Raw genomic sequence first — 26,272 nt, 5'->3', positions numbered from 1 at the left:
CAGCGCCATACGTTTACTTCATACTGCGGCTCCTTATGTCTTGCAAGAAGTCTGACCCCTCCGATCGCATAACTTAATGCGTTACCACGTGTGCAGCCAGGCCTTCATGTGTTACAGGACTGTAACATGCTGCCGAACTTTATTCCCATTCAATTAGTTCTTTTTTTAGAATCAAACTCATTCTTCATAATCTGTCAACATGCTTTCTGAAAATTATTTTCCTTCGAAGCCCAGCTTTTATTTTTCACAGATGGTCTTTCCCGCGTCGTTGATGTCACCATACGTCAGTTAACTGGATTTTTTTTTTTGCCTATGCTTTCAATTCGATGTCACATGAGCTCCTCATTTTAAAACTTTCTAAACTCAATACTGACCCTACCGTCAGCTATATTGACCCTCACCTATAGAACTTGATAAAATGTTTCTTGTCAAATAGGTCCCAGCCTAATTCGGTATAAATCTTCCTCAACTGTAGTAACGTCAGATGTATACGCTATCTCAAGATTCTGCTCAAAATTCTCACCTAAAGAAAGAATAGGGGCGGGCGTCCTTTTTATTTAAGGGGGGGGGGCGGGGGGTGTTGTGCCTGAGCGCTTGCGCGCGTACATGTGAGTGTGTTCTTTTGCGCTCTGAAGCGCTTTACTAAAGTCAATCACCAATTAGCCGAACTACAAGTTCCTCTACATCAAATTACCGATATATCGAAATATTTCTGGCACATAAGCTTTTTTTGTTGTAAACAGGTTCGACTGTATTTCCCACGTTACTATATATAAGTCCTTTAAAGTCGCCATGCTTTCAAAGAAATACTGCTTATAACCACATTCATTTTCGGTTCTGATGATTACTTTGTTAGGAGGACTTACGTTACTTACGTAGCTAATTGTGTGGGCCGCTCACTTAACTGTAATGGTGATTCCATGAGCTGAAGACGGTCAGACACGGAAAAACCATATTGGCAAGAAAGATATCGCTTGTTATCAGGAAGGAGCGTTAGCTCGGCAGTAGGAGAAATCTTTTTTCTTTTTTCTCTGCAGTCACTTCAACAATTTTGATTCTCATTTCCTGGCGAATACGAATAGCAATAGCAATGACTGTTCCAATCGTATTCGTAATTTCGAATATAAAAACGTCTCTCTACCTTTATGAGAACTCTTTTAAATTAATGAATACGTTTAAGAAATTGAAACAGCTTTATTTTGAGACCCGCAGTCGGTGACGCTGTTCTATGCTCTCTGTATCTCTAAGAAAGTTTTTCCCTCTTTAGGGTTTATTTTCTCCCCAGACAATTAACGTCAAGCTTGTGAGCATTTCCTCACAAACACCGCACGCCCTGCACTTCCAGGTCACAAAAGACACGCACGTTACCAGCGTAACCCAGCATTCTTGACAGGAAAGTACCGAGCACAGAGTTTTCAAGAAACAGAACGCAAGTAAGGTGACGTATATTTTTTAGGAGTCAAGATACGCCCCTAAGAGTGTAAACGTTCTTAAAGAGTTTGTCACTTCCATAATAATTGCCGCCTGTCATATTCAAAACAACGCCAACGCTCTATACTGTTCATTCCTTTACTGCAGCTATATCTGTTGTAAGCAGACACGCGAAACCTTGTTTTCGCTATTCTTAAACACGTCGACTCTCACATCAGTTCATTTCTGCCCCCCCCCCCTTTTCTCTCTCTCTCTCTCTCGACATTTTCGGCAGGGAATGAAACCCTGTTATTACGTGGCTTTCACGTAATCACTTCGGAGTTTCTGCCTATCGAAATGATTTCTTGCGAATGTGCTAGGCACTATAAGAGAAAAAGCGCCTGCAGAAAGAACTCCATGGATAAGCAACTTGCCCCGTCATATTTATGCGTGTCTCATAACCACACGGGCGTCCAGCTGCCGCATCAAGAGGAAGGTCGCTAAAGTCACGCGACGAGTGAAACACGACCGGAGGAGGAAAAGTTGGCAAATTAATTTTGCGCAGCGGGGCCTGGGAACAACGGGCTGCCGCGCTGCGCCGAGATTCCGTGTGCCTCGGGTATTCCGCGCCTACCGATGCCCACGGTCGAAGCCCGTAGCCCAGGTGAGACATTCGCGACTACGCTACAGCTCCAAGTGCAAGGCGTTTACGTGAATGTGTGTTGCGACTTTTCTTTTTCTTTTTCTTGCAAACGCTCCACTTCAACGTTAAATATCTGACAGTCTGCTAAGTACATTTTGTGAACCTCACTAAAACTTGCCATGAAAATTCTAACGAGAAATTTTAATCAAATATATTACGAAGGCAAATATATGCTGACGATGGTCTGCCTGAGGTTGACTGAAAGGAAGATTTGTCATATCCACCCGTTCGTAGCACGATGCTACAGAGGAAACCCCTGCGGTTTTCTCAAGAAGAAAGTTCGCTCAGATTGGTTGGCTCACGTGGTAGAGACCAGTCTAGAATGGTGTTTCCCGCGTTCGGTTCCTGAACCAGGACGAATTTTTCTTCAACAGCGAAGTTCTTTTTTTCTTCCAAAAAGCCCATGTAAGTTTCCTTCACAGCTTAGTGAGGGTGAATGACAATTTGGCCTTTCATGAAATTTACTCCACCTTGCGGGCTTCCGCAGGACTGGTTTCCCATTTTCTGGGGTTGGCTATGGTTTGTTCCTCTGACCTGCTATTAATCGTGCGCCGGGATAAATGGAAGGAGAGAGAAGGAGGGCTGTAAGTGGTGGAAGTTTCCATATGCGTATAGAGAGCCCGATACTAGCGCAAGAGCTTTTAACAAAATTGGTATACGAATCAGTAACAGTCAACAAACCACGGCAGCCGGAAATGCCGCAAGCACCATGCGCCCACTCGGAGCAGACGCGATGAGGTGTTCTCGTGCTTTCGGGCAGGATTCGCCAAGCCCGGTGCACAAAGATGAACCACGTGTCCGCCCTGCTGGCAGCCCTGCTGTGGCTGCTGTGCGACGCATCCGTCGGACTCATCGACGTTCAGATCCGGAAGGGTAAGCTAGCGCTGCAGATTTGATCGCAGCGGCTGCATTATCTCAGGCGTGTGATCACTGACGCTGGAGGCTGATAGTCGTACAATGGTCTGCAGAAGTCTACGGCTAAGTTACTGCTCAGATGAGACTGCAAAAAAGGTCCTTATTTTCCTTCAAAGACGTTTTGCAGACGTCTACGAAAGCTTTTTGTGCTTCATTGGTGGTGGTGGTGGTGGTGGTAGTAGTAAAAGAAGTATGTATTATTGTATGTAAAAGTATCACTGGCAGTAGCAGTGGTCAGTATAGCACTAGTAGTAGCACTAATGAGTAGTAGTGGTAGTAGCAGTAGCTAGCAGTAGTATAGTAGTAGCAGTACTAGCAAAAGAAGTATGTATGTATGTAAGTAATGTATTCAGGCAATGTCCACAGTTTTCAGCTAAAACTTGATTTAGTTAGATTTAGACATAGAGTTTCTCACTACAACACCTAGAGGGAAATCTGGCGCCACCGTCTGTGGGAGTTTCCTAAGGGGCGCTGTGCCGTCATGGGAATGACGCTATGTGTCTCTGCGAGGCTCGTGTTGGCTGGTGTTGTAAGAGGCTTCGTCTAAAACGTGGATATGGCTACACAAATAATGCGTTCTTAAAGTAAAATCTTCATAAAATGTTTCCATTCACGCATATTACATCTTCCAGTGAAGTGTACGTACTTATCTAATACTGTACTCATCCACTGATACTTTTTACGTATCATATAATAGTACATGCAATAACAAGTTCTCATAATTAAACAAAACATGTTTTTGTGTAATAATAAAGCTAAAACAGTTTTTACGTGCTGTTTTAGTAGAAAATGAATCATTGTGACAGACGGAACGGTGCTTGCCTGGCTTTCGATGAACGATGCCAATCCGAAGTCACAATATACCGGCATTCCCATGCATACCATAGCGCAGCAGCGCCAGATTTCCCTCTAGGTAATATGGTGCGTGTGTGCCATGGGCGTGTGTATATGTGAATGTATATGTGTGCGTACATATATGTATATATATGGACGTATGCGCGCCACTTCTACGGGTGTTTGCGCGTGTACCTGTGAATATAACATGTTAGCGTATAATACAGTTTTGTATTGGTGTATGTATATGTAAATTTTTTTTCTCGTTCTTCACAGCTTGGTGCGAACAGTTTCTTTCTTCCTTTTTATTTGGTTCTCGTGTTGCTTTCTTTTTTTTTTTCTGGAACGGGTGTACGACACACACTGCTGTTTTGCCGCTGTTGCCTCTGCCTGTAGGGCCCCAGGCCTCGTCAAGCTGCTCAATGAGCAGCTTTTTGCCTGGGGTCCATATTTCCTTGAGGAAAATAAAAACTGATTCCGATTCTGATTCTGATTCTGAAGGTACCTGTATTCTTTCTAGTTACAGAAATAATGCTAATTTATTACGTTTACTTCATTCGGAACATCAAATATACCAGGGGATCATTCTTAAATTTTATGAAATGTTCAAATATCGCCTGTGGCAGATACCACAATTCTTGTCCTTGAGCTGGATTATTCGAAGAGGTGAACATTACTAGCGCCAGAAATTAAAACACATTCAGCTGACTGACAAATAATTAGTAATTAACTTCTTAATTAAATACCTTACGGCTCATATTGCAATTCAGGAATAGTAGCCGGCGAGCTTACAAGTATCCACTTGGAATGAATTTCCAGAATGACGCCAGTGTCGATATATGCACCATCAAACTCGCCGTAAAAATGCACTGTTGTTTCGCTTACTTTGTTAACAAGATGCTCTTTTATGCACTGGAGCATAAAAGTAAGTTTAACGCCCATCTTCACACACTTTGGCGATACCCCTGCGCGAAACTTCTTCGCTTGCTGCCTTCGTACGGAGAACAAATGGACACAAGGAGCGCTTCCATTCCGGAGAAGAACAGGTATACAAATACATCTGAGCGAATAGGTTAAGGGCCACTAAATTAAGGAGCAAGATTTTTTTGTTTCTTACAACCATATGAAGCAAACTGACAGTGAAGCCGGAGAAAGCAAGGGAAAAGCGTGCGATGAAATACATGGGCGTTAGAGTTACTTTCGCGCTTCAATGCGTAAAATAACGTTATATATATATATATATATATATATATATATATATATATATATATATATATATATATATATATATTTATAATTATATTGATGGTGAATATCTCGAAACCCACGCAATGCTCAAAATTCGTTCTAAGAGGATATGCCTTGCAAAGTCCCCGGCTGCAATCGGTAAATTGCAATACGTGCCGCAGAGTAATTAATTAAGAAGGTCACTATTAAATTTTCATCACTTAATTGATTATGTATTTCGCTTTCTCGCGCAAGCAATGTCCGCGTCTCTGAATAATCCAGCTCAAAGACTAGAATTAGGCCATCAGCTACAGGCGATTTCTAGAAATTCCGTAAGACTTGAAGATACGCGGTTGGGTTTAAGAGGAACCTTTAGCTCGGGTTCTCCTATCTAAATACATGTAAAAGGAGAATGCGTTTTTCTCTGCAACAACTCCACCAAACTTGACGAGGTTTGTTGCATTTAGAAGAAAAACTTAAGATCTAGTGACTGTCGGTTTCGAATTTTTGAGTTAGGTCGTCAATGTTTCATAAAAAATTGGCACAAATCAAAACTTTTCAAAAAACGAAAGTATCAAGTTTCATCATCATCATCATCATCAGCCTAGTTACGCCCACTGCAGGGCAAAGAGCCTCTCCCATACTTCTCCAACTACCCCGGTCATGTACTAATTGTGGCCATGTTGTCCCTGCAAACGTCTTAATGTCATCCGCCCACCTAACTTTCTGCCGCCCCCTACTACGCTTTCCTTCCCTTGGAATCCAGTCCGTAACCCTTAATGACCATCGGTTATCTTCCCTCCTCATTACATGTCCGGCCCATGCCCATTTCTTTTTCTTGATTTCAACTAAGATGTCATTTACCCGCGTTTGTTCCCTCACCCAATCTGCTCTTTTCTTATCCCTTAACGTTACACCTATCATTCTTCTTTCCATGGCTCGTTGCGTCGTCCTCAATTTCAGCAGAACCCTTTTCGTAAGCCTCCAGGTTTCTGCCCCGTAGGTGAGTACTGGTAAGACACAGCTGTTATACACTTTCCTCTTGAGGGATAGTGGCAACCTGCTGTTCATGACTTGAGAATGCCTGCCAAACGCCCCCCAGCCCATTCTTATTCTTCTGGTTATTTCAGTCTCATGATCCGGATCCGTGGTCACTACCTGCCCTAAGTAGATGTATTCCCTTACCACTTCCAGTGCCTCGCTAGCTATCGTAAACTGCTGTTCTCTTCCGAGACTGTTAAACATTACTTTAGTTTTCTGTAGATTAATTTTCAGACCCACCCTTCTGCTTTGCCTCTCCAGGTCAGTGAGCATGCATTGCAATTGGTCTCCTGAGTTACTAAGCAAGGCAATATCATCAGCGAATCGCAAGTTGCTAAGGTATTCTCCATCAACTTTTATCCCCAATTCTTCCCACTCCAGGTCTCTGAATACCTCCTGTAAACACGCTGTGAATAGCATTGGAGATATCGTATCTCCCTGTCTGACGCCTTTCTTTATTGGGATTTTGTTGCTTTCTTTGTGGAGGATTACGGTGGCTGTGGAACGGCTATAGATAGCTTCCAGTATCTTTACATATGGTTCATCTACACCCTGATTCCGTAGTGCCTCCATGACTGCTGAGGTTTCGACTGAATCAAATGCTTTTTCGTAATCAATGAAGGCTATATATAAGGGTTGGTTATATTCCGCACATTTCTCTATCACCTGATTGATAGTGTGAATATGGTCTATTGTTGAGTATCCTTTACGGAATCCTGCCTGGTCCTTTGGTTGACAGAAGTCTAAGGTATTCCTGATTCTATTTGCGATTACCTTAGTAAATACTTTGTAGGCAACGGACAGTAAGCTGATCGGTCTATAATTTTTCAAGTCTTTGGCGTCCCCTTTCTTATGGATTAGGATTATGTTAGCGTTCTTCCAAGATTCCGGTACGTTCGAGGTCATGAGGCATTGTGTATATAGGGCGGCCAACCTTTCTAGGACAGTGTTCCCACCATCCTTCAACAAATCTGCTGTTACCTGATCCTCCCCAGCTGCCTTCCCCCTTTGCATAGCTCCCAAGGCGTTCTTTACCTCTTCCGGTGTTACTTGTGGGATTTCAAGTTCCTCTAGGCTATTCTCTCTCACCTTATGCGTCGTGGGTGTTACTGGTACTGTATAAATCTCTATAAAACTCTTCAGCCACTTGAACTATCTCATCCATATTAGTAACGATATTGCCGGCTTTGTCTCTTAACGCACACATCTGATTCTTGCCTATTCCTAGTTTCTTCTGTACTGCTTTTAGGCTTCCTCCGTTCCTGAGAGCCTGTTCAATTCTATCCATATTATACTTCCTTATGTCCGCTGTCTTACGCTTGTTTACAACTCTGTAACTCAGTGACAAAAAATGATAACACAGTTCTGTGAATTGCATCTAATAGTATATCTAAAGCGGACAAAATTGATATGTTACACATGAATATAGAAAAATTTAGTAATATGTAAATACAGCTTTTGCAGAACCCTTGTAAACAACGTAACGAATTCACGTAAGATGTAAAATGACATATCGAATTTGTCCGCTTTAAATGATCTAATGGATGCTGTTTACAGAACCGCGATAACTGTTCTTGATGCAGAGCTATGAATTTGCAAACTACGTGCTTCTATTTTTTTTTTCAAGCTGTCGAATATATTAAAATCTTTTTAACAATATTCAAGCCATAAATCGAAATTCCGCTTCCTACAGTCACTAGAATTTAACTTTCTCTCTCAAATGCAACAAATTTCGTTATCTCAGAAAAACGTTTTTGCGTTTTACATGTATTTGAATAGGCCGCGTCGGAGTTGGGCCCGAGCTAAAGGGGGGGGGGGGGGGGGCGATAGAGGGGTGACATAGCGATAGAGGGGTGACTGACGGGCTTCACTTCGGCGTGTGCAGGCAAGTGCGTCCTGAACGGAACGGAAATCGAGAACGGGAAGTCGGTCAACTTGGAGAAACCGTGCGAATCACGCACATGCGATGCCAAGGCTAAAACTGTCGAAATTATCGGGTACGTATCCCTTGTCTCCTGACTGGTATAGGTTGTTTTCACGTGGCGTCGCGGACGAAGCTTCTTGCCGTGCCGGTATACCCAAGCATGGCGGCCACGATGACGCCGGAGCACCATTTCTTCTTTGACGGCAACCGTTCTTCACCGTATTGTCGCCGTCATCGATTTGTCTCTCGGTGCAAGACGTGCCTGCCGTGCTGTCACTTTTTGTGTTTATGCAGCTTCTCGACCTGCTAGTAACCCAAGATGGCGGCCATGACGACGCCATTACAAACGTTCTGTAATGTAATGATTCCTTTACGCGCCCATTTTATTAATATTTAAATGCGTATTTCTATACCTACCCAACGAACAAAACCGTCCACTCGTCCGTCACGTAAGACGAATCGCTATAAGTAAATTAATGTATAACACAAAATAGATTAGAAAGGAAAAAGGTCGACGGTACTTAATTTCGAACCTATGATCCCACGCTCAGAAGCCGAATGTTTTGCCCACTGGGCTTGCAAACCCACGTTTGCAAACCATATGAATGTGTTGTACCGGCGGCACAAATGTCAAAGGATAACAGTTTCTGTGAAGGCTTTGTTGAAATATTTGGTGCCATAGTGGAATAGAAGCCATCTCTACGACCACATGTAAAGCCAACTTGGAGCATTGTACACATGAAAATTCAGACTTCGCGAAAATTTAATGACAAACACACCACATCCCCGATATGTTCCATTGGGGCGTTCCTTCACCGACCGAAATGCCACCGATCTCTGAGGACTCGTGCGCTTCGCGTCGCGCGACACTGACAGATAAGCAGTCGATGAGTTTATAAGGATGATGAGGAGTGATGAGGGGTTACATGAGTCTCGTCACAATTGATAATGGTTCGACGCGGATGGATAAGGTGCCAAAGAGCGATAAAAGCTTGTAATGGTCAGAGCAATTCTGATAAGGTATATTAAGCACCGATAAAGGTTCTTGGGGGCCGGATCAAGTACAATAATGTTGATAAGGATCGGATCATGTCCGATAAGGTTGATAAGGATTGGACAGATTGTGATAAGGTTGATATCGACCGATAAAGGTTGATAAGGCTCGGATTAAGTCCGATAAGGTTGATAATAACCGATAAGGGTTGCTAAGGGTCGGATCTATTCCGATAGGGCTGAAAGCGACAGATAAGGGTTCATAAGGGTGGATATAGTCCGATAAAGCTGATAAAGCATAACATTGATAATGACAGCTGCGTAGAGATGAGCAACTGGCACAATGCTTACGCATACTTAGACAACTTCCAGGGGAGTTCATGCGTGATTTTTTATCATTTACCGCTCACGAGCGGCTCATCATGGTGATAACGAGTAGGTGGTGCGCTGTTCAGAACATTGACCAAACGTGAAAAAGTAAATAATTGGAAGATATTCCTTAAATTTCGCTACATTCTCGCTTTTTCTTTCCAGTTCGGCTTGCATCACAGGCTCCACCATTTAACACTGCTGTTTACAGAATTGCCCACAATATGTGTTTTTGGCGCATAGTTACGACCTTGTAAAAATTGTGCTTCGTTTTTTTATTAACTTACTGATTTTCGGCAATCTGTAAAAAATTCCAAGTCCTGAATCAAAATAAACAATGAGTTATATTTGTTTAAGTCAACTTATTTGTCATTGCGCAGGGGTGATATGTTTAATATGAAGGAAATCTGTTGTAGGAAAGATTCATTTAAGAATTCTTTTTTCCCCAGATCTGTAAAGGGTGGTTGAACCAACTGGCTAGAGAAGTTATATATTGTGTCCATCCAGCGTCATCACTGTGATGATGTGCTTGTGCTTGGTAACTGTTTGCCGTTGATCACAATTATTTTCATTGCTTTTGAGTTGCTTGTATTTCTCAACTATGTCTTCCCCCCCCCCCCCCCCCCCTCGTGATACCACTATAGGCGCTGTGGGTAAATAAATAACACAAATATTTAGATAAATAAGGCACAATTGATCTTCCTTTCCGAAATAAAAGAAAAATTCTTTCAAATTGACTCAGAGTTTGTCTATTGAGTGCATTTCTACGTTTTATATGTATTTAATGGGTAAACCGGAGTTGAACCCCCAGCTAGAGCTTCCTCTTAATAATGGCCCGCGGCATGAAGCCGCAGCACCCGTTCTGTGCATTTCATGTTTTTTGTTTCACCTTCGCTATGGCCACGTTTCATGAAGACAAAAAACCACGAGTCGAGGGATCGAATCCCGCCGCTTTTCGATGGGGGTGAAATTCGAAAACACCCGTGTACTTGGATTTAGGTTCACGTTAAAGAACCCGAGGTGGCCCAAATTTCCGGAGCACTACGGCGTGTCTCATAATCAGATCGTGGTTTTTGCACATAAAACGCCATAACTTAATTTAAAAAAAAAGAATTCCGAGTGCTCGTTTTGTCTTTGTTTTTGTCTCAACTATACTCGCAAAACCGTCGCACGCCGCATTTGCGTGCCTCGCAGGTGCGGACCAATCGTGGCGCCGCCAAACTGCACGCTCGTCAACGGGACGGGCATTTTCCCCAAGTGCTGCCGACACGCCGTCTGCAAGAGGACCGGCCTGAAGCCGGTCAACATCACCGCTCTGCTGTCGAGCCTCACCAAGTGCTGAGCGCCAGGCTGATTCGACGACGAAACTCGAACTGAACAAGGATTCCTCGTTCAAAGTAAACTGGACGCTGAGCAAATCGTTATACATAACGGGAGGCATAATTTATAGGGCACACGGAAGGGAGCGAGCGGTACATTTGGACAAATAAAATTGGGTTGCACGAAAAGTGCCCGCATAGAAGTGTGCTTTGTCATAAAGCAGTCCGACTCATACAAGACAACAACCGGGTCCTTTCGAGCAGAAAAAACGGCACAGCAGTACTGCTACACCCTCTGCCACTTTATGCTGACTCACGTGCACGCACTGCTGAGACAGACCTCGCAGGTCAGGCCCAGACATCTGCCCATTCAAAAAAAAAGAAAAAGAAAAGGAATACACGATGGCTGTTCTGACTCGGTTATACTTTGAGCTCCAGGCCATACATGACGCAATGAGGCAACCTCCTCCTTATAGAGGATCCCTTGCATATGAGTATACAGTGATTATTTGAGTGTCGTCAAGCAGCTGAAGCCAATATGTAGAGCTCAATATCTCTGACGGAAAATGCACGAGCTTCAGAGCGTATACACCTTTTTGATCACATGACAGATAAAAAAAAAAAAACACATAGCACCCTCCTGAATACACATCCACCAACACTTTCTGCCCCTGACTCTTTTTCTATTCCAGCGCGGCTAAATTCGCTCCGACATGAGACAGATTTCTTGTTCCCCTCCGCTATCTCACTTGTCCTCAGCCTTCCAAGGGCGGAGGTAATTTCCGTGAGGATTCCACGTGAGGTAGACCTCGCCTTTGCTGTCGCCTGCAAGTAGAAGGGCTTCGTCAAGAGCTACAACCACCTGTTCCAACTGTACGACCCTGGAACAAGACCATGTACCGTACGCAGCGTAATAGGACTTGAGTCTGGGCACGTACCATGTACTTGCCCAGAACACAAGTCCTATTGCGGTGCGCAGAAGAACTGAAAGTTGAGCGAGTCCGCAATTTTTCCCTGTTGAACAAGCTACAGCGCCCACGAAACACGAAGGATATGCAGGTAAAGAGTTAACAAACGAGCGTCGAACTCGCAGCTCCGATTGACTTAAAAATTGTAACAGCGCAAACACATGCATCCACAAAGTAACAAGGACGAGACACAAGCGCTGTCAACTAAATTTTATTGACGGAAGACGGATACCTTATATAAGGGGAAAGGCAGAAGTGAAGGGGGAAGGGAGTGATACAATCGGGGAAAAAAAATGACATTGCGCATCGATGAACGAACGTGCCGGCAGTCAACGGAAACAGACACAGAAAAACAAGAAAACTAGAAAGAAGGCGAGGGATACTAACGTACAATCAAATCAGTAAGCGGTCGCTTCCGATCATTTCGGGAAAAGGATGTGTACAAATACGCATACGTTGTTAAACACACATTTGTTATTTGTTACTGTCTTTTTTAACTTTCGTTGAAAGATAAATGGTTCTGCACATACTCATTTTAGTCAGCTGGCGTATATACGTGCCATCCTTTTCCATACATATATACCAGCCTGTTAAGCTCAAACGATACTGATGGTCTAGTTGGTGAGCCATGATATTGAAGCAAGCGCACTTACATCTGACACGTACACGTACATACTCATAGAAAGGACATACACAGGCACTGTACTGTGTTGTCCAGCGCCTGTGTATGTCCTTTTTGTGTTTTCGTGCACGTATCAGATGTAAGTGCACTGCTTCAATATCTGTTAAGCTATGCTGCGTCATAAGTCCTCTGTGCGCGCTGCAGTTCAACGAATGAATATTACGGAGCCTTTGCCGTTACCAGGGCACTCCGCACTGACCGAGCCTGCAGCTGTAACTTCAGTACGTAGGTTTAAGTGGACTATCCCTATATACAGCAGATTGCCGAAGTCCTTGCACGACGTGGGATCTTCATCCAATTAATGATAAATAAAAAGCATTCGATTTACAAGGGCATATCTCTCGAAAGAACTTAATACTGCGCATCTTTACGACTGCACTAAAAATGCTTTAGCTGAGCTGCCAGCCTCTGTCTTGTGACCGTTAGCGTACCTCGGCAATGCTGTGTGCCAAACTTCAGTGTTTGAGGTGAAGCGTCTTTCAGTTAGGCCATCGCATATGTATGCGCATGTAACGAAAACATGCTGTGCTATTATCATTTATACCTTTGCAACCGTACTACCCACGGCCCTTACTTTGGCATTGTCCTGCAGAGGAAAGAAGCCATTACTTAGTCGTGCGTAGGTCGTGCGCAGAGATTGTCGCGCCCCACATGACGTAATCGGATATAAATTTAGCCTTTCGCTTGGCGCTCAGAGAGGCACAGCTCGGCAGTACTTTCGTCGATCCGAGAGGTCGTGTTTGAAGGAGCTCACTCAGTCATAGTACGTAGAATCCATCAAACTCAAACCTATGCTAAACTTGTGCTCATCCATATGTAGGAATGGCGTGAAGAGACTCAGGCAACAAGAAAGGTGGGGTGCCAATTCGCGCCCACCACCTTTGACTCCGGCGGGCCTGCTACGAATGGGAGCGAACATGATTGCACGATTAGACCGTAGGACCCATCTAGCTGTATCATAAGTTAAGCATGTGTTCTTTGTAATGCGTAAATACATGTCACTCGTGTATTTGGTCACGTCCTTTTTGTACCCTACATAGTGCCCAAACATACTCAGCAGCACGCACAAGGTGTTTCACGTGCCCTACTGCGGCTGCGTCCCCGATGCAGCCAACCGGTATTATTTTTTTTTTCTCTCAGTCGGCAACTCTCCGTTCTCTGACATTCGTCATACAACTCATACCAATGTATGAGTCCGTGTTCTCGTCCGTGTTCTTCTCGTCCGTGTTCAATTGTGCGCTGGAACGATGTTTCATAATGCCAATCGCAACCAACTAGCCCAGCTGTCCATACTTAACAATAAATTCAAATAAAGCGGTGGAATTCGGTTATGATTACTAGAGACACGAGAACTCTGCTACTAAGGAGCACGGTAAGTCACCACGCCATATCAGCTTACTGTTGAGTAAACATATCTCAGCGCATTATGCATAGCATTATGCATTGCATCAAGCATTGCATCAAGTGAGCGTATTGAACAACAGCCCAGCCTTCGGAGAACACGCGCTGGGGACAAACTAACATATGAAAATAATTCTAGAACGGAGCAGTGTCAGCGCCGGATATTATCGAGCCTTTGATGGTTCTTGTAATTTTTTTTATTAGATGTGTTTGTAAAAAAACTTGCTTAAGAGCTGTTTCACCCTGGTTTCGCCCAGCACACACACCCGCTCCCATGAGAGCCTGTTGTGTGTCATGCGGAAAGGCGCAAAGACATGACTCAGGATAAATGCCGAGCCGAATTGAAGCTTCGGAAGCTCCTCGTCGTCCTCACTGGTCAATCCATCTGCCGACAAATTACTTTGAAGCTCGGCCTGCCTCCGGGGGGGCATTGTTAAGGGAGCACTAGTTTCGCTTACATGAACATGAGGCGAGAGAGCCGAGTTTAGCTGTCCCAGAATCGGTGCGATCACGTTTACATGCGTCTTGCCAGTTGAATTATGCGAGTCACCCGTTCCCCGCTTCGATGCTTGCTCACCCGACCCGACCCGCTAGTGTTTGTATAAACCCGACTACCGGTTTTAGGCCCTTCGAGCCAACTCGACTCGACTTTATCGGGTACGTGCACACGTAGCTACTCTGAATGAGGCGTGCTCCGAAATTGACTGAAAGAAAACGTGGCCTGCGTGACAGGGCCAGCTGTCTCTACAACGACTTGCTTGAAATGTCCTAAGCATCAAGCGTTATGTAACGGGCTCCTCCTTTGCAATAATAATAAAAAAAAGTCATATTGTCGCGTGCGCTGCGCACTCGAGAACTTCTGCGAAACAAGTGAAGAGCACCGGCATTCTCTCGGCGTGCGCATTCTGATGCAGCTGTTGCCGTGAAGTCGTTGCTAAACGCAGAAGAACAGAAGCCCCGGGTCAACGCCGTTCCTTCCCGCAACAGCTGCGTCGACGCACGCGTTTTGCTATATAGGTAACACGGGACTGCAATCTCTGTGAGCCCACAGTGAGAGCGCAGTCCACTTTGCTTTCGGAACGGTTAAAGAAATTTCGAGAGCATTATATTTTGACACGCAGCTCTCTCGCTGGAAAGACTATAGTCGTCTTTCTTTTTCTCACGTGGCATTTACTGCATGCGTTAGCTTGGTCTAGTAGTGCAGCATGAACTCGAATGATTCTTGAAGGGAAAGTAAACTCAGTACTCCGATGGCCGATTTACTCGATTCAGTCACTCCAAACGGTATTATACTCGAAATAAGCTTGATGCATTAGCCATTACTCGAACCACCCACCCGCCTGGTGAGTGAAGCCCCTGACGAGCGGTGGAGCCAAATAAATATGTTCGCGTGTGTTCCCTGAGAAGCAAAGCACTTCGCACTGCGACGATCGTGCTGTTTCTTTTGTGCATCGAGGTTAGTGTCCAACGCTCCCGGAGACTAGTAAATGACAGCTGGAGGATTTATGGCATAAATGTATAGAAAATACAAAACGAAAGAAAATTAAGCGTAACATTTTTAATGAAAAGTCTATACTAGATGTTTCGACGCTTACGGGTTTGAGAAAAACGCACGAGCAAAAAATGAAAAAGAAAATAACAATTTCGTCTCCCCAGCTACAACCAGAGTAAGCTCACAGAGCTTCTCAGAGTAAGCTCACAAAATCCCTCCCTCCGATACATCCATTCTTGCCCCCCACCCACCAATCCATCCATCCATGAAATGAAATGAGTTTATTCCCCATCATGTACAGCAAAAACTGGTCGTAGGACTCCAGATAAAAGCTGCATTTATGCAGCTTGACAAGCCCACAGCCACTAAATACATTTTATCATCAGCGTGGCAAAGTGCGCACAATTATCCGAAAATAAGGTTGTACAAGCAGCAAAGTAGTGTGTAAACAAACAAAAGCAATAGGCAGTATATAACATTACATATGAAAATAACATTGTTACCATGTAACAGCTTAGATAATGTGTACATTTCACGTAGCAGCTCGCGATACTTGCAAGCAAAAATATCAAAGTTGTTAGTATGATAGTTGTTAAAAAGCTAAGGCAATGTAAATCGCAGACACTGTTTGCTAGAATTCATACGAGGTGTGCGTAAAGCCCATCAAATTATCCATCCATCCGTCTGCACGCCCATCCATCCATCCGCCCATCTATCTACCCATTCTACCATTCAGTAGATGCCAAGAGCAAATAAAGGTCACATATGGTAAGACAAACTTGCTTATAAGGCAAACAGAAAAAAAAAAGCTTTAGAACAAGGAAACAAGACTATGCCAGATAAACATACCTTTACTCCAAATTACAATTTAACCCCTTCAGACCCGCCGTGGTTTCTTAGTGGCTATGGTGTTGGGCTGCTAAGCACGAGGTCGCGGGATCGAATCCAGGCCACGGTGGCCGCATTTCGATGAGGGCGAAATGCGAAAACACTCGTGTACTTAGATTTAGGTGCACGTTAAAGAACCTCAGGTGGTCTAAATTGCCGGAGTCCCCCACTACGGCATGCCTCATAATCAGAAAGTGGTTTTGGCACGTAAAACCCCATAATTAATTTTTTAAACCCTTCAGAGCCGATTCTGCACACTAAAATGATGCATAAAAACAAGATCACTTGCTGAAAATAATGGGAAACCATGGGGAATGCGGGAGATGGAAATTCAAGACGATGAGCAAAACGAGAACAAGGTGAAGGTGAACGAGAACAAGACAAGTCCACTTGTCGAAACGTTGGCTCCTGCTTTCACCTTGTTCTTGTTTTGCTCATCGTGCTGAAAATAATAACATTTAAAACGTGTCGCATGCATCTTGAAATACTTAGTAGACCTGTAATGCAAGTTTAAGCAACATGCGAAAAAATTTAGTAAGATCAATGTTACGGTACAGGGCTCAGTGTTTGCTCTGGGTGTATGTCGTCATGCGTCGGTAACATCGCAACTGTCTTTCTTTCTTCATAGCGTTTCATATCAGAAAAGTTTTAGATTCTAAATATGCTATGTATAAATTATTGTTCGCATATCTGACGCTGCTGTCGAGAGTTTTCGTAGGTTGTCCATATTCTGTGAACTTGACAAAACTTGCCGAAGAATTGAAAACTTGTAGTTTGTTAATTCGTAATGATACTGGAAATGGGAAAAATGAGGTAAAACTGCATTTTCCATCGGCAGGATTATTTAGCATCTGGATAACATAATTAAAAAATGCCATCGAAATTTGTAATAGGAACAACAGTACCAATTATAGTAAACCAACGGTAGGAATTATACATGTATCACATAGAAATGTGTTACAATAAGCAATGTTTTTAGATATGACGGAACAGTGCGTGCTACACTTTACCGCAATTAGAGCAAGTGAGATAGAGAAGTTTTATTTGCAGAAAAGGCAGAGAGGTCAGAACCCAGTTAAAAAGGCTTTTTCTCTGCTAAGGTTACGTATAAATAAAGCTCGTTTTTTGCGACACCAATTACGTGGACCCTTCAAGCCGATTCTCACCGCTGTCGTCTCCATGGGGCTCCACATGTATCTAGGCATATGTATGTTTTATGCTTATTCACGCCGTAAATGACCGTCGCACTGCTACACTATTCAATCATTAAAGTTGCTCCACTGGGTCTTACGTTCTTGACTAAATTATTCCTCAGAATTTTTTAGTGGCAGCCCACGAACAAACGTTATGTGATGCAGCATCCACAACGCATGCCTTCTATCTGAAATCTTTTCATTATATTAAATATTAAAAGTGTAAAAGAATATGAGCGCTCAAACCTGAAAGTGACGTGATTTCGCTGGCGGGGCTCTCATATAGTTTGAACAGCGTTCGAGAAGTTCAAGCGCAACGCCAAACCATGCTCTCGCATTCAGTGCTTCGCCCTTCGGGAGAAAATGCCAATTTTTTGAATTTTTAGGCGAAAACATTCAGTATTTACAGCCAAGTTTTAAATGAGAGTTCCACAACGCCTCTGGTGTGGCAATGTGCGGCGGCGAGGTTGACGGGGTCTGTATTAACTGTCAGCCAGAAAATCAGCGCGCCATGGCGTGACTGGAATCCACACGCGGACGCCGTATAGTCGGTGATGCACCATCGCAAAGAACCTCCAGAAACGCAGCCCTACCAGGTGGTCAGGACCCACAGCCGGACGCAAGCGTTGGTAGAGGCAGTGCGGAACACAGGACGTGAGTCCGTTGTAGCTTGGGCAAGTTGGTGTGACATTCTTTTTCAACAGCGCAAAGGACAAGGACAAGGACAAGTTCCCCACACCCGGGACGAGGAGTGTGAGCACTTCCGTATACAGCTTCGCTGTATTTTATGTACGAGTTGCTCGGAGGGGCATACATCTTCGAACACGTTGTTTCTTTATGTTTATTATCGCTGGAACGTGTAATCAATTGATTTTGATTTATAACGAATGAGAAGGAATGTAATCCTAATTCAACTTAGCTGCTAACTCATGAAAAAAATTTAAACAAGATGAACACACAGTACCCAAAATAATGTTAAAGCATGATAACCTGGTAATGCTGAAAAAAAAAACTGATGTTATTGATTCCCGGTCAACGTCAGCTGCGTGGCGAAGAATGAGCCTTTTGTAGAGGGAAAAGCGTCTTGATGTTAGCGGTCTATATGATTGTTGCCCAAATTAGGCTAGAGTAATTAACTCGTGGATTACGAAAAGGAATGACGGACCGAGATTGATGGTTATTCTGGCGCAGCACATTGTTTCTGCTACAGCTCCAAGTTATTTACGGATATGATACAAATGGCCGTCCCCACTGAAGCGGCAAGAGAATATAACTGCTAGTATCTTATGTTCTGCAATATTGATTTTTTTTGCCCATGTATACAGCCACGTTCTGCCATTGTGGTCTTGTTTCGTGCTCTAAACAAGCTTTTGTTACCAGCATTAGCATATATTAACTTGAGTCCATGTCGCCAGTTTTACCAACACTGCATCGCATTATGAAATCAATGCATAATCGCCACCTCCGGAGAAGAGCAGGGTGTACTGTCCTAAGTACGTAACGTCTACTCAACTGTCTGTTTCTACTAAATTTCTAATGCAAATCATAAATAAAAGGGTACCCAATGAGGTAAAGCAGTAAGTTTGGTTTGTTGGTGATTCAGAATTAGGATGTACAGCGCAGGAATACGAGACGGAAAGGAGCAGACACAGAAAGCAATGACTTTCAGCGAAATTTATTGGCAATAATTAGCAGCACATATAGACTCAACATCATCAATATGTTACAAGACATATACGACACGCTTTAAGTATATTTATTTTCAGCAGTGCTATTGCTTTTTTACACTATTCTTGCGTGAAGAATTGGCCTTGATGGGATTAGATTTGGCACTTTTAGTGTTTAGATGTGTTTATATGGCACGCTCTGTTTTGCTTTTTCTAATGTTCTCTATTTTTCTGTCTTTACCCTTGAGCAAGACTCTGGCCTAACCAACGCGTGTCTATAAAACATTTCACAGAGCACAGAAACTTTTCGAACTTAGCGCGTGACTCTTGATGAACATAAAATTTTCTTCCAAGTCAGCGCTGTGTGCCTGCTGTGTGCGTCTGCTTGTGTTGAAGCAAAACAAGAGAATTAGTTTACTTCTTTGTTCCAAGAACGAAGTGAATGATCGTCATTGCTTCACATTCGAGCGTATCGGCATGGACGACGGCTTTATTACTAGATAATAATAATAATAATAATAATAATAATAATAATAATAATAATAATAATTATTATTATTATTATTATTATTATTATTATTATTATTATTATTATTATTATTATTATTATTATTATTATTATTATTCAACCCTCGTTCTTAGAGGGTTTTTAATGCGTAATACGTATATTGGGTTCACCTGGCGTTCTCAGTGAACTAAACGAGGCAGCTTCTTGTTTGCCGACACTAAGGACGAGGTAATGGGTGATATGTAGGCAAAGTTCAAAGTGGGTGGGCAATTGAGGCTGTGGTAATAAATTACGCGCGTGTAAATTACGTGCCTTATGACTGTGCACATATCTAACGAACGGGGCAGAATTTAACCCATTACCCTGGCGGAACTATAAATGCCAGAAAGATTAAATTTAGCGAAAATAGGTGGAACGCTAAGAAAATCTCGGTTCGAAGTTAAATGAGTTGGATCAAGCACAGGTTTTGTGAAAAATATGTCCTAGACAAGTTTTGTAACGTATGATATGGACGCTATCAGCTATGCTTCCCATTGTCCCGACATAACTGTAGGTCATAATATGTTTATATTTCCTAGAAATGGGAGGGTTGATCGAGGTAACTGCCATGTCTGACAAAATTTTTTACGCTCCTGGTCCAGTTAGAAGCGTTGAAAATAATTACTGAGCCCTCGTTTTCTTCCCTTATTTTCATTCGTTATGATATGTTCGTCGTTGGTTTCTGCGAGGTCCTTAGTGAACTACTCAAGGTACGTTGGTTACGTTTAATAAGGGGAACGTTATGAGTAATGTGTAGGCTAAGTTCAAATTACAAATGACAACACTTGCAGTAAACGACGCATGCAAGCGATTCGGAGCTTTATCCATGTGTTTTGCGAACAAAGCAGAATTTATCTCGCTGCTCTGGGGAAACTGGGAACGAAACCGAGATCAAATCTAGCAAAAATATGGGGGGACGCTTGACTAATGTTCTGGTGAAGTAAAATGTGCATTCATGAATTACTGGCTTTCAAGGATTCCTAACAATAAGTGCCCAAAAGCGTTACATGCGGGCAAGGTTTCGAACGGTACCGTCATATACAAATGTAATATAGGAAAGTAAAAATCTTATTTCAACTGCTCGAAAGAAACAGCTTCGCTGGAAATTGGTTTGTAATCCTGCAAGGTCGCAAACACCCGCTGAAGTTCTCTTTTATTCTTCTTGAGAATATTGTAACTCTTTTATGTTCACTGTACTGTGTTGTGTATAACCTCGACAATACTATTACCTTGACTAGCGATAAGATGGTGCTGTAGACTTATACACAAATAGTATTATTTGTTGAATTATTAAAATTGCGGCAAATGTCTATTTTTACATAAGCGTTGTACTGCTGCCACTGCGCGGTTTTAGGGTCTTCTGTCAGGCGCTGATTGCCTTTTGTCATTGTACTATCTTGACATTTTATATAATTTCACGGAATATATTAAAATAATATTTTACTCCACCGTAATTCATCATTTGTGATTGATAATCACATATATAGCTGGCGATTATAAAAGTAACTGACAGGCGAATTTACAGGCTCTTTCTCGTAATGTAATAATTGTTCTTACGAGAAAGGGGAGAGAGATAGGGGAGGGGGAGAGAGGGTGTATAGTATGTTGTTTGTCTCTTATTACTCGAGAGAGAGGGAAAATGATTAACGAGGACTGAGCCTGGTTGGCTACCCCACACTGGGGGAAGGTAAAAGGCGAGGGAAAGATTAAGAAAAGAAGAGAAAGTCCACTGTGAATATCGCCGACGCGGTAGCAGTTTTCTGCTCTATATCCACTGACGGTCACTCAGTCCGGATCACAGACAGTCGCTCAATACGGTAGCTTTCAAATATCGCAGCAGAGCTCTTGTGGCATTTTCTAACTTCGTTTTGCGAGACAATGGTCTCAAGAACTTGTTCATGGTGAATGGTTTTCCATCTAACTGATTTAGAGCTCTGCAGAGGTTATGTCTTTCATTTTCTAAAGATGGGCGGTAGCACAGTAGATGCTCTATAGTCCTCTCGACACCGCAGGCATTGCATTCGGCGCTATCAGCCATTCCAATCAAACACGTATATGCATTGGTGAATGCGACATTCATGCGTGAGTGGCACAGCATTGTTTCCTCATTTCGCGAAATCCCAGGTAACAGCCGCAGTTGCATACATGGGTCAAGGGAATGCAATCGACGCTGAGGGAATTCAAGTGTGTGCCACTTCTCCAATGTCATACGGTACGTGCACTAGCTTGCTTAAGTGTTGGGCTGCGTCAGCCCTCGTTAAAGGTACAGATAGACGGTTTGCTCCTTCACGTGCTTTTCTAGCAGCTTCGTCGGCGAGGTCGTTGCCGGAGATACCGCAATGACCCAGTAGCCACTGAAAGACGATGCCGTGTCCTTTCGTGATCATATGATGGTGCGTTTTACGTATCTCCGACATGAGTTGTTCACAGAACCCGCGACGAAGAGCTGACAAAATACATTGTAGTGCCGCCTTCGAGTGCAGAATATTGCCCACCAATTAGCTGTTTGGATGCTAATATAATCAATGGCACTTCAGAGGTCAACAAGCTCCGAACCGGTCGATGTTGTGATGTGAGCAATCTTGTATATATTGCTTATTGATCGTGATGGTATAACCACTGCACCGGTGGAGCTCATCTTAGTGGAAGAGCCATCCGTACATATGTGGACTCGGTCAAAGTAGAAAGTGTGCAAACAATCCAGAGCTGCTAGCTTCAAGACCAAGGTATGTAGTTCAGTCTTCTTTCTTATCCCTGGATCGGAAAGACGCACTTGAGGTTAAAATTAATTATGGGGTTTTACGTGCCAAAACCACATTCTGATTATGAGGCAAGCCGTAGTGGAGGACTCCGGAAATTTCGACCACCTGGGGTTCTTTAACGTGCACCTAAATCTAAGTACACGGGTGTTTTCGCATTTCGCCCTCATCGAAATGCGGCCGCCGTGGCCGGGATTCGATCCCGCGACCTCGTGCTCAGCAGCCCAACACCATAGCCACCGAGCAACCACGGCGGGTACACTTGAGGTTGTTTTAAGCACAGCAAAGCTGAGGGTGAATGTGCCGAAGGTGTGAAGCCCGATGGTAGGGAGGCACGATGGATGCTAACCACGTTGGGTAATGACGCCTGCGGTCGTCGTTTTGGCAGGCAGGCAAGAGAGCTTGATTGCGATGAGGATAGTTATAGGGGCTTGTTCGTACGGCATATCTTATTTTGTTGTAGCGCAAGCAGAACAAGGACAACAGAAAGGCACATCTGACACAGATAGCGCTGTCTGTGTCAGATGTGCCTTTCTGTTGTCCTTGTTCAACTTGCGCTACAAGAAAATAAGTTTGATTGCATCTGTCAAACGTGACGAATATGGACCCTATGTATGTCGGTGGTAAGCCGTGATCGGAAGGTCTTGAGGCATTATAACTGTTCGTGCTGTTCAGACGCTCCGCGGAATGCCTAGGCAAACGTGTAGTGCCTGTGCTTGCACGCTCTGAAGTTCTCGAAAACTTGACTTGCATGTTTTAGCAAGCACGGGAGAGCTATAGCATAGGAAACCGATAAAAAGTAATCGGTACAACTATAGCATGGAGCCCACTGACGATCCCCATGTTTTGCCGGCGATGAATTTGAAGACGTGAACAACAGATGTGAGCTTCTTTTTTTCAAACGGGCAACATGAGGGCTCCAAGAGAGGTCCCGCTCAACAGTGACACCCAGAAACCGATGATTTCTCTTGTAGGAGATACGCTGGCCATTGATGCATACTCGATAACCAGACATCGCTTTTCGCGTTAAAGCGACCAACGCACATTTTTCTGTCGAGATGGTTAGGCCTTGCGTGCAAAGATAGCCAGATGACCAGTATAGATGACCATGCAGTACAAATGACCAGTATAGGAAAACGGTTTTCAAGCACGAACTGCCGGTAATCCAAAATACGTGATCTCAGGCCTCTCGCATTTTATTGGAATATGGAGGCGCTTCTGACATCATGGTCGATGAGCCATGGTTCTACTGTATAAGTTTTCAAGCACTGCACTTCTCAAGGCTCGCGAGAACCGGATTGATGGCACCAAGCACTTGCAACGTACTTCGAGCAGTTGGTGTCTGTGGCTTGTCCAGAAGAACACGTATAGCAGTCATCAGAGAACTGATCATGACTCACGACAACAATTTGTTGAGCTTGGTCCGTCAATTTATCAGGTACAGACGAAGTGTTCCTTGTTGTAGAGGTCTGATCTCGCTCAGTAGGTGCATGTTGCCTCAGGAGTTCAGGCCAAGCCTCAGCTACCGTGCTGTTCGATGCTCCTTTGTTCTTAGAGGTGAGTGCGTTTTGCCTGGTCGGGAGAGGGGTTGGTAATGTACGTGGCTCGCGTTGTTCAGAGGCTTTGGAGGTTCTTGATCGACGTCGGCGACGTGATTGTCGTCGCCTAATAGATGTTGTTGCTTCTCGGTGAGGCGAGTGGTCTCTAACCATTTTCTTCAATATTGCCATTTCCTTTCGAGTTAAATAGCATTCCTTCGAGGATGCATCGTGAGGGCCGCTGCGGTTTGTGCACTTCAGCACACTGGCCTCGCACGTGTTAGAGGTGTGGCGCTCTGTGCATCGAGAACCCACGGTAGTGTTCTTGCACACACTACTCACATGGCCTAACTTCATGCACTTCCAGCACTGCAGTAGTTTTGGTATAAAGGGGCGGCAAACTGCGTGTCGAAGTGGCCCACTTTTACATGTGATGGGAGGGATTCGCCCTTAAATATAATCTTTACACACCGTGACATGCCGAGACGAAACGCGTTTGTGATGACGGTGGTTTCTCTAGCTGGCTTGATTAAGATCGACAGATCAGAGTCGGCAATGGTCTCGTCAACATCGTAAATTACACCAATACTGACTTCTTTGCCCAGCCGAATATGAGGGCGAACTTTAATCCCGTCAAGTTCCGTGACTTTGCGCACAGAATCCAACGCAGCCGCGTGTTCTACCTTAATCGCTAGCACGCTCTTACGAGTGTTTACTGTGCTTACTCTGATGTCCTCGGTTTCATTCGGAACCAGCGCCTCTATATGTGAAGACACAGTTTACCTGTTGAGGCGTCTGAAATTGTCAGTGGCGAGAACTGGCGCGAGAAGGATGGTGAGTACCTCGGTATTCCGAGAAGACATCACGGTGGACGCACTCTAATTCGATGACGTGCTGAGAAACCATCTCTTCGGTTTACGGCTCGGCACCAACTCGACGGTGTCGTCACAAGATTCTTCACTGCTGACATAGTGCTGCATGGCGTCTTCGCTGTCAGTGTCGCTCTCGGTGCCGTTGAGCTTCCTGAAGGCAGCCGCCGCGGGCACTGCCGAGTCCGGCGGACGCGCGTGAGGCTCCATCTCCATCGCAACTAAGCAGGAAACAGCAATTCACTTTCAAAGTCTAAGAGAGAGAGAGAGAGAGAGAAAGGACAGGAAAGGCAGGGAGGTCAACCAGAAGAGCATCCGGTTTGCTACCCTACACTGTGGGTGGAGGAAAGGGGAATAGAAAGAGGAAAAGGGGAGAAAGTGAGCACTTAGTGCGTGTGGGCGGGACACTATGCACAGGGACAATATAACCAGTATTTTAAGCCGGTGCAATTCAAGTATTGCACTAATGCACGATTCGCTTTTCGTGCCAGTGACGGGTGCGGCCACGGTCCGAGTATCTTTGACTCGGTGAACGGTCTTAAGTCCAGTCGGTGTAAAGTTTCCCGCAGAGAGAGGCGTTGTACATCATAGCGGGGGCAGGTACACAATAGGTGCTCAATGGTCTCCTCGCGCCCACAGGAATCGCACATCGGGCTCTCGGCCATTCCCAAACGACAGGAGCATGAGTTCGTGAGAAATTCACAAAATCAGTAGAGCTGGAAGACAATGTTCTGCCTGAAAGGCACTTCGTCTTCTTCCCCCCATTCGAGAAATAGCTGGTACGCCACTGGATGCCACATGAGATAGGACTCATTGGGATGACGACATTGCAATTACTAAGACGTAACGACGGGGATGGAACGACCATGGCGATATGACGACGATATGACTACTAAGTGACGACGACAGAGTGAAGACTGCGGAATGACGATGGCATGACAACAAAGGAGTGATCACAACGGCACGAATGCTATGAAATGACGACGGCAGCGTGTTCGTGTTTGAGCTCACGTTCGTGGTCAGTGCAGACAGAGGACTGGGCCGTCCCGGTTTGCACTCAGTTTAATACCGGCCACTCGTGCAAGACAACACCAGCAGTCAGCACCTGAACAACGGGAGAAAGAGACACAGAAAGCTTCGCTTCAATGTCGTTGCTCTTAACAGAGACCAGCGCTGAACTCATAGACTGACCTCTCAGTTGTCTCTCATGTGACATCGTGGCAGTGCCGTAGTCTGTACATGCTGCACCGAGGGTGGTGAGCGATACGTAAGAGCTGCACGCTTTCACCAATTGGTGGGGAACCGCTGAAACTGAGGACGGATGACCGCGGATGGTGTACATTTTCCAGATGGCGCCTTGCTTGAGCACTTGGTCGGCAGAGTGTTTCTGCTTCGAAGAGTGCTGATCCAGGTAGCCAGCCACGATAATGGCCTCAGCGCAGCTGCTTGACTTCGACGTGGTATGAACTGTTCTTCGCGCAGCTACCGCGCTTGAAGCGAGCCCAGCCGGTGGAGTGTCGTGGCGAAGCCATT

At 44.4% G+C, this 26,272-nt stretch overlaps 2 protein-coding genes across 3 annotated transcripts in view; one reads left to right on the top strand and one right to left on the bottom strand.

The window, feature by feature from the left end:
• The window catches only part of Pms2 (mismatch repair endonuclease PMS2), a 66,028-nt gene that overhangs the window by 38,496 nt on the left and 1,260 nt on the right, over positions 1-26,272 (bottom strand). The window lies entirely within an intron of this gene.
• On the top strand, positions 1,958-10,938 carry LOC126525545 (U-scoloptoxin(16)-Sm3a). Of its 2 annotated transcripts, none has more exons than XM_050173445.3 (4): positions 1,958-2,074; positions 2,874-2,986; positions 8,016-8,127; positions 10,611-10,938. In XM_050173445.3, the coding sequence occupies exons 2-4, from the start codon at positions 2,899-2,901 to the stop codon at positions 10,756-10,758; spliced, it is 348 nt and encodes a 115-aa protein (XP_050029402.1). In that variant the 5' UTR covers positions 1,958-2,074; positions 2,874-2,898; the 3' UTR covers positions 10,759-10,938. The 2 variants fall into 2 exon arrangements, with proteins under 2 accessions (XP_050029402.1, XP_054923717.1); XM_055067742.2 differs by having other exon boundaries at positions 1,958-2,127.

The sequence above is a fragment of the Dermacentor andersoni genome, chromosome 8 (genome assembly GCF_023375885.2).
Source record: "Dermacentor andersoni chromosome 8, qqDerAnde1_hic_scaffold, whole genome shotgun sequence".
In the NCBI taxonomy this organism is placed as follows: Eukaryota; Metazoa; Arthropoda; class Arachnida; order Ixodida; family Ixodidae; genus Dermacentor; species Dermacentor andersoni.
This window is presented reverse-complemented; position numbering and strand designations above follow the sequence as displayed.